Source organism: Rhineura floridana, chromosome 7 (assembly GCF_030035675.1).
Source record: "Rhineura floridana isolate rRhiFlo1 chromosome 7, rRhiFlo1.hap2, whole genome shotgun sequence".
NCBI lineage: Eukaryota > Metazoa > Chordata > Lepidosauria > Squamata > Rhineuridae > Rhineura > Rhineura floridana.
Genome location: NC_084486.1, coordinates 75,844,557 through 75,858,953, shown reverse-complemented (window position 1 = coordinate 75,858,953; position 14,397 = coordinate 75,844,557). Strand labels below are relative to the sequence as shown.

The following is a 14,397-nucleotide window of genomic DNA, read 5'->3' as shown; positions in this document are numbered from 1 at the left end:
CCAGTATAAAACTGCTGCAACGGTTGCCCACCATGTATTAAAATGATATATTAACAGAACTATAGGGGCACTGTATGATTTCTTTGCTGGCATATGAAGTTTAGTTTACCTAGGATTTTGATACAATAATCAACAATCCTGACATCAGTAAAATGCAGGTATACACTAAATTGTTTTAGTGTTCATTGTTTTACATTGTTTTTAAAAGATGTGTTTTTAAATTTGTATATTTGTTTTAATGTTTTTAGTTACTGTAAACCGCCCAGAGAGCTTTGGCTATGGGGCAGTATATAAGTACAATAAATAAATAAATAAATAATAAAATTAATAAAGCATTACCTGAAAATGGGGATATTCAGATTGTTCCCTGCTGCAATATATGGCGCTTTGATGTTATGGCAGAAAAGAATGAACGTGAGAAGCAGGTAGTCAATATGAGATTTGTGAACAGGTAGAAAGATAAGAGGCAAATTTAACTGTATGAAGAAGAAAAAAGAAATTATACAAATATCCAAACATTTTATTTTTAAAACTGTATTTATTCATTTGATAAATAAACATGTTTTTCCATTATTTGCTAATTTTTTGACAAGTCATACAGGCTAGGTAAATCACTTTTTATTCTTCACTCAGTCATCTGAATTACCAACACAGGGGGCAGGAGGCGCAAAGCAGGAATGCCAACTTTCAACTACAAAGAACAGGCACTTGCTTTCTAAAAAGCTGTTGAATACCCAAAAGATAATTCTGGTTATGTACAAAGTCTGGTCTTCACCAATTAGAATCATACGTAAACCCCCTAAGTAATACTCCATAGTTGAGGGAAGCATTTTTAAAGCTGTTATCATCCTACAATTAATAGACAATAGTAAATTATGGATACCAAGTGGATGATTTTAATAAACAATTTCACAGCTCTACCAAACTGATTTCTTTCAAAACAAGCATAGTAAACTCAGATAATTAGATATCATTGGATATGGGCCATATTGACTCTTTTCAGACTGAACTCCCATTTGCTAAGATTGATTTATTCTGCAAAATTGTTAAAAGGGTCCTGTAAAGCCCCAAAAATACTAGAAATGGAAAAATGACACATCTAGCTTTCATATTTCTCCTAACTGAGATGGGCGTGGGGAGGAAATAAAATGATGTTGACCAGATCTCCCCAGCAAACTGTACTATTTGTAATAGGCAACCATCTTTTTATCTTTAATACAGACGCCATTCAAGTTATCTAGGTTATCATCAGTTGTGACACAACATTTTTTAAAACAGTTCAGTCTGACAAATAGTGTAAAGTCTAACACGTCAATGCCATTGAATACTAGATGGTTCCACACAAGTACTGACAAGCCTATTTCCTACTCAGGTTGAAAACCTGCATCTGGGATGTACCTCTTATGACTGTGAGTGGAGAAAATCATATGACATAACGCTTCTCCCGGCTACTACAATCAGCAACAACACCAACAGGAAACTAGGTGTCAGGAAGATAGTTTATGATAGAATAAGATAATTTTTTTTGAGTGAAAAACATTAAGTCATGAGATTCTATCAAGAGATGGTACAGCCAAGACATTGGGCTGTTTCCAAAGCTGCAACTCCACTGGCTCAGTGGACTTCCATGCGTACAACGGAACTTCATCTCCCATCCCCTCCAGACCCCTACACACCCTCAAAATCAACTCTGGAGAGTTGGGGCACATGGGGAGGAAGGAGAGGAAACAAAAGTCACATTGCCCCAGCTGGCACAGCACTGGATACAATCCATAGGTTTCAGTCCTTGATAATATGAATTATGATATGTCTCAGTTGTTCACGCTAAAAAAACCCTGATAAACTGCTATTTAGCTGAACTGTGGAAGGGGAGGGTTTCGCCAAAGGCCATTTTGATTTTGGAAGCTCCTTCTGCCAACATTTCTGCTCCTACTGCAATGAGTCATCTCTTGCTGCTGCTTATTCAGCCCTTGCTGAACTTAGCAATATAATCTGCTACAAATTTCATGCTGACTATGGCAATATGATTTGCAGTGTGCTATGTCCAATATATATATATATATATCTAGCATTGCACATTGCAATATATCTTTATATCTATATATCTAGCATTGCACATTGCATCAGGTATTTTATTACCTCAGTTGCTGCTTTCACCATCTCCAGTTGGCCTTTGTGAATCTGGATATTCCAGAAAAAGCTGTTAAATAATTTCAACAACACCCATCCTGTTAACCTAAAAGGGCAACAAACGTTGAGCCACCATATAATAAAATTCACGTTTTAGATGCAGTTTTCAGCAGAATGAACCAATATAACCTTACAGAAATATACACACAGACACATGCTGCCTGTAAACATACATTAGAGCAGAAACATAGAACATAAACAACTAAATCGGCAATAGTGTAAGGAAAGTATAACAAATTGCCTCAAAAATTCTGTACAAAACAAACTTTTTAAAAAGTCAGACAACAGTTGCCGCAGCCTTAGTAAATATGGCATGAGGTTTAAATCCAAGCTGAAAACACAGGAGGACTTTGGGATGATAACAAGAAACTCAATTATGACAAGAGATTCTATTGCTCCATTGAAATGTTCACTACTGCATTAGAATATGAAGCAATACGCATTCATATACAGTACCTATATTCTTCAAGGACAAATGCCAGTTTTTTGAGTTCAGCTTACACCACAGATGAGAGAAGCAGAAATCTGAGGCAACAGGCAACAGTTATCTGCATGTGAATGTAGACTACATTTCAGTACTCCCAGACTGAAAAAAAACCTAGCTTCCCAGAAGCTAGTTTCATTACCTGATTAAAGGAGGAGAGATATTTGCTACCATTTCTTGCACAATCTTTTTTGCTTGCTTCTTGACTTTGCTGATGATCCTGGGGTCTGGCTGACCAGAGCCGCCCAAAGCAGATATTTCTGAAGCCTCCTGTATAAGAGCATTCTGCACTCTAGATGTCACAAATAAAATAAGATGATTCTTAAGATAAGCTCTACATTTCACCTGCATTTGAGATATGCATTTTATAAAAAAAGTTACTGAAATGCAAAAAGAACATCCCTGTGCCATTAGCTGTAAACTGCAGAGGAACATCCTAGCACAATTATTTTTACCTATGAGTATTTTTTAAATTAAGGTTTCAATATGTTGTCACCTTTCAAGCACATAACCCCCCCATGCACAAGGTAAAATAAATCAGTATAACACCTTTATATTTTAATATAAATTTAATAAATAAATACATTTTAGAAGTGTTCCACATTTGAAGCACAGTAGCTAGTCACTGAAGAACAGCCTTCCCCAACCTGATACTTATAGTTGTCAAACTGTAAGTTCCATCATTTTTAAGTGCCTTTTACGGTTTTAAGGTTGTGCATAGTTTAATTGTATTTTAATTGTATGTTTTTCTATGTTTTTAACTACATGTTGTTCTATTTTTAAGCCGCCCTGAGTTCCAGTTTGGAAAAAGGGTGGGGTAAAAATAAAGTTTCAATTCAATTCAATCATTCCTGACTATTGGCCATAGTGACAGAGGCTGATGGGAGTTGTAGGTCACCAGGTTAGGGAAGGATGCCATAGAAAGTGTCAGTTCTATTATCTTTTCCTTAGAAAGTCAATAAATTACCATAATCTATATACTGGACCTTTCAAAACACACAAACACACACCCCTAATATTTTAATCTCTTACCTCTCACTGTTTAGCACATTTTCTGCCACATTGTTTCCAAACATACCCTTATGAACATCCCGTTCTTGGACAAAAAGAACATAACAGAGTTGTCTGGCAAGCCACCCTCTGTGTCTACAACAATACACAATAATTTAATGAAACATAAACATTAGAAATGTTGCATTCAATTTTGCCAGTCATGTCTATATGAGAACTGACGATGTCCTACAAAGGCAATTAAAATTAGGATGACAACTTTTAATTGGTAAATCAATCAAGGTTTAGTTGATTAAATAAGTAGGAGTCAATCCAAAAAGATAGATTTGAAATTGGGGAGGCTGAAAGCGAAAGGCAACACTTTTCTTTAGACTAATTTGGTTCTACTGTGTAAGTATCATAGAGTATAAAAAAGAAAATGTTAAAGCAATATTCCCTTTGAATGATGAATGCAAGCTTTTGCTTATTAAGCTGTTAAATTCTCTTACAATTTCCTTCAATATCCTTCAACACATTTGCCTATTCCTGTACGCTTGCACATTTTCCACAGATGCTTATGATTATGCCTTTACATATGAACCCCAAAGCCCTACATTCTACTAGCCAATTCAAGCAAACACAAATTCTCAACATAGACATCACTCCACTTTAACAAGAATCATGTACTCATGGAAATTAATATAATGGACCGTATTATGAAGTTTTGAGTTTTCTGGTTAAAACACGTTTTTCATGTGAACATCTCGGATTTCTTTCAGATTATGGGATGAATCCAGAGGAATGCTAGCAGAGTTCTGCTCATGCAGTGAATGTTATCGACTTCTCCTCCCTGCTACAGTCCCCACTGTGTCTCCCCAGATCTGCTTGGGAATAGTGTGAATAGGGGGGCTGCAGCAAAGGGTGAGGATTTAGGGAAGCCACATTGCATGAATGGAAGTGACTTTCCCCTCACGCAAGGCACTATGGGATCCAATTCTATATCCTTGAATCCAGGAGTGGGGAACCTATCGCCTCCAGATGTTGCTGGACTCCAGCTCTCTTCATTCCTGACCATTGGCCATGTTTACTGGGGCCAATGAGAGCTCAAGTCCAATAACATGCGCAGGCACACATGTTCCCACATTTAAGGCTCCTTTAAGAATGAAAACAAGAAGTTGGCCTAGAATCTAAACGACTTTTCGAAACACTGTTCTGCATTACCCACGAGCCTTGAATTTATGAAGAAAATTCTTAGAAATATCAAGAAGCTCTTCGCTTAAAATGTAGCTAATAGACAAATTGTTAAGCTTAATATACCCATGGTAAGACCTTAAACTGACAGAGACCCTTTTTTGCTGGAGTGGCATGCTGGCTAATATGCCTTGGTCAAGATCTGAAGAACTGCAAAAATCTATTCTGTATACTCAGAATGGCTTTAAATTTCTGTTTCTCAAACTGGAATCCTCTATGTCACATGTCAAGCCACTTTTAATGCTAAGAGAAGTTTCCAGTGATGTTTGTGACATGTCATGGGTGTCTGTCGTTCAGCAGGAAAGTGTTTTTTTAAAAAACAAAAACAAAAAACACCACTCTGCATTCCAATTTCACGATTGTCTTTGAATCACAACCCCGAATTCTACAGACTTAACGTATGAGATTCCTTTAACAAATTATTGTAAAAGCTGCCTGCTTTACAAGCATTCATTGATCGTACTTATCAGCTACCTTACCACATTTATGATGTTTGTACTTATGTATAACTGGGATCTATCCCATATCATAAGATCACAACGTGAAATTTATATCGGTGGCAGTATTTGAATGGCTGCCTACCAGGGGTGTAGTCATTCAGGAGACTGGTAGGTCATGGACCCATTATTTTTTTGGGAGCAGGGTCCCAGCCAGGTTCCTCTGTTTGAGCCAATCAGCATGAAAAGGGAGGGTGTTTGTCACTGAGAAGAGTCCTTGTCCTTTTGTGCTGATTGGAGCCAATCAGAGTGAAAAGAGGTGAGCCAGCCACTGAGAAGACTGGCTTCTAGGGAGGTCTGTTTCTGGTATGACCAGCCTCCAGACCACCCAAAACAACTCCTCTGGATGAAGACATAATAGATATAGCAAATTAGTTATGCTACACTGCCTTCACTGCCACTTGGTAGGCATAATGAACGAACCTAGTAGGTGTTTGGTCAGCTTCGGAGCAGGTGTTCTGGCACCAGCACTCCAGTAGCCTCACAGCTACTTAGTAAACCAAGGAGCAGTGTAGGCTCTGCAGCTCTGGAGAAGACTCTCAGGAGCAATAGCCTTCCTCATATTGCCATCCCGCACCAAGCATAGGGCCTCTAAAGACTCAACAACACTATTATTACCTGGAAAATGCCCTAGAGCAGTCAGGAATCTTCCAGATTCCACTAGTTGTCCCATCCCCCAGAAGAGCTTCTCTAGAAAGTTAGAGGACCTTTTGGAATACAATAGGATTCACTACTAGGCAAAAAGCCATGCAGTTTAAGAACATACCTATAGCCCACAGATATTTCTATCAAACTTTAAAAAGCAGGGAAATTGGATAACTCTAGTGAAGGCACCAGGGGAACAGGAGACCTGACCTCCTCTCTGAGATACTATACTGCCCTACACATTTGTCAAAATGCAAACACAATTTGGGTTGGTCTTTCATAGTCCAATCCACTTCCTGTGCAGCTTGGAAGAATTTGGTAATATGCGCCTCTGAGCTATAGGTATGTTCTTAAACTGCAAGGTTTTTCGCCTATTAGTGAATAGCTCTTTGTAATATCACTTAATCGAAGAGCAAAGGTTGCATTACAGCTGACTCTTAAACAAACATTTATAGTGCAATCCTGTACGTGCCTATTCAGGTCAACCTCATTAAGCTCAATGGGACAGTTATGCAAATAGGGCTGCAGCCTCAGAAGAATATGGCATCAGGTGTGGGGCTGGCAGGCATGGCTGGTCGGGGGGGGTAGAAACAACTTCACCAGGCAAATTAGGATCCCTGGCAGGCCTAATTTAACCCATAGATAGGAGATTCCCCATCCCTGGTTGAATGGGAATGAACAATGTGCACCAGCATAGCTTGTTTTAATCTATGCTTTAATGCGACAGGCAAACTGGGCCATTATGTTATGAACAGTAATATTAACTACACTAAAAAAAAAATGACTTACCGTGTGTGTGTTTCATTAATATAGATGACATTTCGAAGGCCCAAAGAAGGGATGCTAGCGTTAAAAAACTTGTCCTGAAAGTAAGAGAGAAACTTATCCGAAAATATGTCTTCCATTAACAATCATGGCTTACTAAGAACCACACAAAGTTTAGATTTTAAGCTGCCTTTCTTTAAGACAAAGACACCAAGAACAAACATACTATGAAGGGTAGAATATGAATTTAAACTGTGAGCGTATAGGGTTTTGAATATCATGACATGGAAATTATGTTTCAATTAGTTACCAAAATAATCCAATTTACCCAGCTTTGGGGAGTGCATACATAGCAACAGCGTCCCACAAATGGCCTATTCCTGCCCAGTAGAGTTTCTTTCCATTTCAAAGTCGCTGATCGGAAGACAGTAGGCCTAGAATTGCACTCTCCCTAGAAAATAATAATACACAGTACATGAAGATGGCACAAAAATAACATCCTTAAACTCCTTTCTCTGCATCCATATATACAGTGCCTTGCAAAAGTAATCAGACCCCTGACCTCATATTACTGAATTACAAGTGGTACATTGTAATTTCGTTCTGTATGATATTTTATTTTACAACACTGAAACTCAAAATCAATTATTGTAAGGTGACATTGGTTTTATGTTGGAAATGTTTTAAGAACTGAAACATAAAAACATAAAAAACAGAAACATGTTGCTTGCATAAGTATTCAACCCACACACATTAATATTTGGTAGAGCCACCTTTCGCTGCAATAACAGCTTTAAGTATTTTGGGGTAGGCATGAACCAGCTTTGCACACAGTGTCGGAGGGAAAGGTGATGATCTAGTCAAAGAAGATTGCCCAAGTTACATGATACAACAAAAAGATTGATCTTTTAAGTCACTGTGATCCAAGGCCAGAACGTCTGTGCCTATAAAATCCCCAAACTGCAAGCAGTATAGACACTTGAAAGATACCAAATGTCCTAACATTTTACAAGTCTATAGGTGCAACCTATTGCATGCACATTTAATAATAAGATGGAATTGCTTGATGGCAAGATGCTGCCCTAAGCTCCTTTTGGCAGGAAGGGCTTGATATAAATTTAAGAAATAAACAAAATTGGAAAACAAAATGTGAACTGTAGCAACCTAAGGTTGCTGCTAATTTTGTCCTTAAATATTTAATTTGAAAATACAGGCTACACATTTTTTTCCCTGATGGATTCTCAGGAAAAAAAGTTACAATACTGAGCAAGTTTTTTAAAATATATATAGTGTGATGAGGAAATGCACAAAATCCTGCGTAAACGTACACAAGAGGCCCATGGCCTTATCTCTGAAGGAACATGCATAGAACTGGCCTCTAAATACAGCAAGAATCACAAGCATTAGTGGAACACACGAGATTAGAGTTAATAAACAGCTCTATATCAGAACACACTGGGTCTAAATTAAAGATGTTAAGAAGGAAAAAAATTCAGTAAACCAAATACAAGGTAGGGCTTAACCAGAAAAAGAAAGTGATTATTCAACATAGGCAGGAATATCATTGACCCATTGACCATTAACATTGAATATTAATTCACCCGGATTTCTTAAAATAACCAAAATGAAGACCTTTTAATAATCCCCTTGTATACTGTGAACAATATCATGCATTCAACAGAGACTGTTTGCAACACTGAAATAAGTTCTAACTCTTCTTGCCATCCTCCCTCTCTTTTTTTGCTAGAAACATCTACGGCTATCAATACATTCCACTACTCCAGAAGTTTTCTCCCACAGTCCCTTGTATCATTTATGGCAGCCTGTTTTTCTTATCTAGAAACCTTAACCCAAACACGGCTGCTAAGGTAATCCTCTTTTCTCTGATCACTGACCATGTCTGCAAATCTTCATGAGTTACAGATTCAAGCTGCTCCTCATCCATGAATACTATGTAATCCTATTTTTCTAGCCCCGCAGTCCTCATCTCCTCCTCCTCTTCATGATTATCTTTATGCTCCACCCAGGCACATCCATTCACTGCTCCTCAGCCCTACTCCAAAACTATAATATACTTTTTCTTTTATGAATTTTAATCTGCATTAGACCATCCAGAAATATTTCTCCCTGTATACATGACATCTTCTTTAGAACATGAAGTAGTTGGCTATGATGTCAAACCATCTCTCTATATATTAATTCATTTTTAAACTCTCAGTTTTTCCTGTTTTGTACTGAACTGTTCATATAGAGAACCTTTTACATTTCAAGAGCCATAACAGAGATCAACAGGGGCAGAAAGTGTACTACTCTTCATCATAAATGTATTAAGGCTCATTCCTACTTTTCTGAAATAAGCTATGATTTCTTTCACACTTTGCACTGGAAAAACAATCTACACTTAAGCAAATAAGAAACTTGTGAAAAACTAAAAACTCTATTTTACGTACCCATTCTTCATTGGAGTGTTTACACCTAGTGACAATACATTCTGCTGAGGAAGATGAATAGGAAACATCTATTGCTCCAAGAGACAAAGCGGCATCATCCATGACACACAATTTAAATTCAGTATCATGAGCTAGAAATGAAAAGGAAGTTGGTATTTAAAGGAAGAGTCAGTCACAACTAACCATTCTTGCAGTACACCTGAAGAATCTTTACTATATGTGACAGTATGGTCTACTTTCTGAATACTCCTTGCTTGCTCCTCTTAGTTCAATGAAGCTACAATCCTATGCACACATTCTGGGATTCACTTCTAAGTCAACATTAGGTTCTGTGACACAATATAACTTCCTCTCTTTCAGTTAACATGTTCTCCTTTTGAAAGTCACATATAACCTTCATGTCTGCTCCATTCATATATGAAGAGGGGAGTGGAAATTACACAAGAGAAGTGAATATGGGTGAATAAAGCTGAAACATGCCCCCTTCTCTAATTTAGATCTCCATTGCCATACACAGTTTACACCCAGCCGGGATCCAACACAGGAAATAAACCAGGATGGGCAGAACAGTGTGTGCAGTGAGAGAAGGGTTCAGCTCCTTTAAAAAAACAGCCATCCTCATTATTCATATGCTAAAAGGGCAGATACATGAACAAGTGTGGCTCTCCCATCATGCGATGATAGTGGTGGTTTTAAGGGGGGGGTTATGAAGAGAGAAAGCCCAACAACTTGAGGTTTCCCCCCAAGACATATTGGTAAGATTTTTCAGGGACCTCAAAAATGCAGAGAAGAGATATAAACAGAGTACCAGTTTATTACAACTTTAGTATGGCAAAAGTACACTGATGGAGGCCTATTGAGATCTAGTTTGTGTAGAGAGAACATTTGGGTCCTAAATAAAAATGTGACTCAAAACTGCTCCAGCTTCTAGTAAACTAGAACATTAAGTGAAATTCTCAGCACTGCAGTACTCAAAAAGCATGCCATTTTAGTATGCCACCACTGAAATCTGTTTTCTTCTTCATATTGTTAAACATACACAATGTAATACACTATTCTGCAAAAACAAACTTTAAAAAAAATGCAATGCTTATGGGGATTGTGAACACCTGAACTACAAATTGAAGAAACTGGTGAACACAATGTTTCCAATTGTTTACTGAAGTAGAATGATCCAAGGGTATATAATTCCAATATGTTTGAATTTCAGTGTGGTTGAAAGTATGCTTTATAGTTAAGAATACTGACCAAATACAGTGCAATTCAAACCTTTGAAAGAAACAGTGAGTGTAACTCATTTTTTCCCAAACACACTCCAAAACTTGATTCTCAAAATCTGGGCATACAAATAGAGAGGACCTAATAGATCTTCCATCAATTTACCAAAGTAAAACAACAACAACAGATTTAAAGTTTATATTACCAAATCAGGATACAAGATTGAATCATCAAAAAGATTCAATTCTGTGTCTCCAAGCATTGCAGTAATGAAGTCTACATCACACATTTGCAGAGTTCCTCTGTGTCTACTCTAGACAACTAGCCATAGAATCAACATATTTATTCTACACATCCACTCTGCACAAAGTTTCCAAAGAATTCAAATAGAATTTTACTTCATATACAATGAAGTCTTTGGGTCTTTATCCAATTATATAATTCTGCAAATGAATTAGGTCATTTCTCTCTCTTTAGTTTATTTAAAATGGGTAATAATCAGAAAAGTGACAGCACAAGATCAAGTTACAAGCATTGAAACAGATACGCTAGAATCCAGCAACCACTATTATTAGGAGATTCCATGGTAATGAAGAGAGATCTAAAGCTATATTCCTATGTACATCTAGGACTCACTGATCTCACAGTGACTTACTCCCAAGTAAACAAGCATAGGAATTGAGTGCACATTCAATTTCAAATGACCTCTATAGAAAGAAAAGATTTCTCTTTCAGAACTTGCTCTCATAAATTATAGGCAGTTAAAACTTTAGCCTAATTTGAAACAGTGTAATGTAAAGATACACAGCAGGGTCAAAAGCTTGGCTATAAATAAAGTACAACTGCCAGACTTCAGTATCAGGTGTTGAATGTCGCTGTGTAGCAGAAACTGCCAAGGGATTTCACTCAAGCTATGTAGTCACCAGGGAAACTGCATGAATGTAAGCCAAGTTGGCAGGTTGATGGAAAGGACTTTCACACAGGGTTACTTAAGTACACCAATGGCGTACATCCTTAGGGTCAAAAGAAAAGAGGAGATGGAGAAGCAGTCCATGTTAAAAAGGAAGCTGGGTTTCCTTCCAGGATCTATTCTGAATCTTAGTCCACACTAGCTTGGTTCTCACAGCTGAAAGAATGCTTTAAGAGTTCCCATCCACTTCCATCTTCAAGACAAAAAGATCAACAGAAAAACACAGAGATGCAAGATGCGAAGTGGTCTCAACCTGCTAGGATTTTGCATGAACTTTTTATTTGCCAGCACTAGAAGCAAATGATATATTTTGTTAGAAGTCCCTTAATGATATCCTCCTAGTCTTCTTATGAGCTCAGCTAGGAGTACGGAAGAAATGTTTTGCAGCACCGCCATAAAGCTCTTTCCAGCACTCTCACTGCCCGGGCTTCCCAGGCATCTATCTATCTATTAAATGTATATCCCTCTCTTCCTCCCAGTAGGAGCCCAGGGCTCACACCTTCACAAATCCCTGCACCAACTCCCATGCAGTCCTCCCCGTGCTGAATCACTAGCATAGCTCCCAAGGGCCCAGGCTAGGCTCATGCTCGCCATCAGCTCCTTATTTCACTAAAATGTAGAGTTCCTTTGTCAAGTGAATAATATATCCAGGTGGGGCTGTTTTTCTTTTATTGTCATAGTTATCATGGCCCTGCAATGCACAGAGCACAGGATGACAGGACGTGCTGCTGGTTTGTCACTTTCTGCGAGGTCTTGTCTTCAATCAGAAGCCACCGAAACCCCGAAATCGCCCAACCCCAACACGCGCGCACCAACCAACATCCCAGACCGCAGCCTTGCTCCAAGTCAGGCGCGCATCCTCCACTCTTTACCCTGCAGCGCCCTTCAACACTCCGCTCCCGGAACGGCAGGACTCCCGCCAAGGACAGACCCGTCCACACACCTTCCGGAGCCGTACCTGCAGGCGACGGCCCAATGCTTCTGAGCCGGCCGCGGAGCTGAGACTTGCCGGCAAGCAGGCTGAGTGACTGAACTTGCCCTCGCTCAAGCGGCACCAGCGGATGCTGACGCGATTTCCTGAGCGCCCGTCGCCATGGAGCAGAGGACACGCCGTCCCTCCTCTCCTTGCCGGGACTAGCGTTAGAGACGGAAGGTGTGTCCGGCTGCTCCTGGCCGCCGTAAGCAGGCGTTGCTTTTTTTTTTTTTAGGCCTGTTATTTTTAGCGGAAATCGAGAGCTGTTGCTGGTAAGGACACCAGACGCTAAAGAGTAAATAGCAGTCTCTTCTATCCTGCAACAGAGACTGGGGGAAAAGTGGGGGCAACGATCTCCTCACCCCATAGCTTGGAAGCCCCTTTGGAAATTCCCCCTGCAGGCCCGCACCTGTGAGCGCTGTCTCTAGCAGAATGTAGCCAAGAGAAAGCCCAGGCTGCTAATCCTTCTGGCTCACCTTCTGTGGGCACCGAGACGAGGAAGACTGGGCCTGTGATGCTGCTTAGACATAAGCCACGAGCAGTAGCCACTGCCTCTTCACTAACCCCGCCTTCTCTGTCTCTTTAGGCCAGGGGTAGCCAACGTGGCGCCCTCCATATGTTGTTGAACTACAGCTCCCATCATCCCTGACCATTGGCCATACTGGCTGGGGCTGATGGAAGTTGAATTTGGAGAGCACCATATTGGCCATCTGCTATAGAGGTTTGGAAGGAGCAGCTCCCTCATCCTTTCATTCACCTTCTGTCTCCCTTCCACAGCGCAACTATGAGGCAGAAGTGATGGCTAACAGGACCCCCCACTTTGCTCTCCCTTCCTCAGAGGCTCTGGATGGACCTATTAGCCCCAATCTTTCCAGCTGCACTATATAAGGTGAGAGGATAGGCAAGCAGGCAGAGGCTCCCCAAAGGAGACAGCAGATGAGCAATCAGAGGCAGGGACAACTATCACTTGGCTCCATCCTTGCTGCTGAGGAAAAGAAATGCTAAGCTATTGTGTGAAGACTATGGCTGCTCCTAGCTGCAAGGAACAGCCATTGCCTTCAATCTCTCTCTCTCTGGCATAGCAGAAGAGTATTTTGTTTGCTGAGCTAAATCCCCAGCACTGTGGCCAAGGTCAGCATCATGTTTGAGTGGGCCTTTGCCACAGTGCCACCAGTGGTTCCCTGTCACCAATGTGGGTCACCAACACACATCAGGCACTCACTAGCATTGTTGCTGGCTACCAGGCACCACCACTTGGGAACCACTATCTTTGCATGTAACACCAAGGACCTACTTCATGTGCTTTGGTAGTTCTGTGATCATTTTCCCAGCATCTGTTGTTTTCTTTAAAAGCAACTCCAGAGTGCCCCTGGTAGGGTGCCCAGGGTCAGCCATGTTACTGAGGATGGAGGAAGTTTAGCCCCTTACTATTTCCCCCACTTAAACTTCTTCCCCAAGTCTGATATTAGCTACAGAGGGAACACAGATACAAGATGGCTGCCTGCCTTCCCCTGTCTCTGTCACTCTTAACATCTTGTGGGGGAGCAATTGGGATGGGCACGCTGGCAAGGGTAGCATTAAAAAACCCTCTTCCCCCAGCACCATGAACCCATATAAAAAGACTATGTAAAAGACATCAGGAGATCTGATCACATGTCTCTTCACATATACCTTACACCACGTGTCACCAACATGGTGGTCACAGATGCCACTTTGCCCACCAGTACCTCCTGTGGCACCCATGAAAAGTCACGGGAAATATCTTCCTGCTCAGTTCTTCTTTGCACTAGATCAGCTTCTCCTTCATTGATAACATCCTCACTCCATTCTGAGCAGAGGGGTATGCAAAGAGTCTCTGAGTGGGTGTGGTGGTGGCGATGTAAGTGCCTATTCCCATTGTTAGGAGACAATACCTGCACCATTTTGTGGTCCTGCCTCTTTTTCTGCTCCTTTAAATATAGACG

At 40.2% G+C, this 14,397-nt stretch overlaps 1 protein-coding gene across 6 annotated transcripts in view; it reads right to left on the bottom strand.

The window, feature by feature from the left end:
* Window positions 1-12,943, bottom strand: part of GPAM (glycerol-3-phosphate acyltransferase, mitochondrial) — a 50,050-nt gene extending 37,107 nt beyond the window's left edge. For 2 of the 6 annotated variants that reach the window (XM_061636013.1, XM_061636018.1), the window contains exons 1-8: window positions 12,419-12,621; window positions 9,273-9,403; window positions 7,151-7,273; window positions 6,847-6,920; window positions 3,707-3,820; window positions 2,817-2,966; window positions 2,140-2,236; window positions 340-476 (exon numbers count right to left, since the gene is read on the bottom strand). In XM_061636013.1, the coding sequence (XP_061491997.1) occupies window positions 340-476; window positions 2,140-2,236; window positions 2,817-2,966; window positions 3,707-3,820; window positions 6,847-6,920; window positions 7,151-7,273; window positions 9,273-9,374 (797 nt within the window). In that variant the 5' untranslated portion in view covers window positions 9,375-9,403; window positions 12,419-12,621. Of the gene's footprint in view, window positions 1-339; window positions 477-2,139; window positions 2,237-2,816; window positions 2,967-3,706; window positions 3,821-6,846; window positions 6,921-7,150; window positions 7,274-9,272; window positions 9,404-12,332; window positions 12,622-12,842; window positions 12,864-12,909 lie in introns of those variants that run through there. The other 4 variants (XM_061636017.1, XM_061636016.1, XM_061636015.1 and 1 more) reach the window with 4 other exon arrangements.
* Between the last annotated feature and the right edge of the window lie 1,454 nt (window positions 12,944-14,397).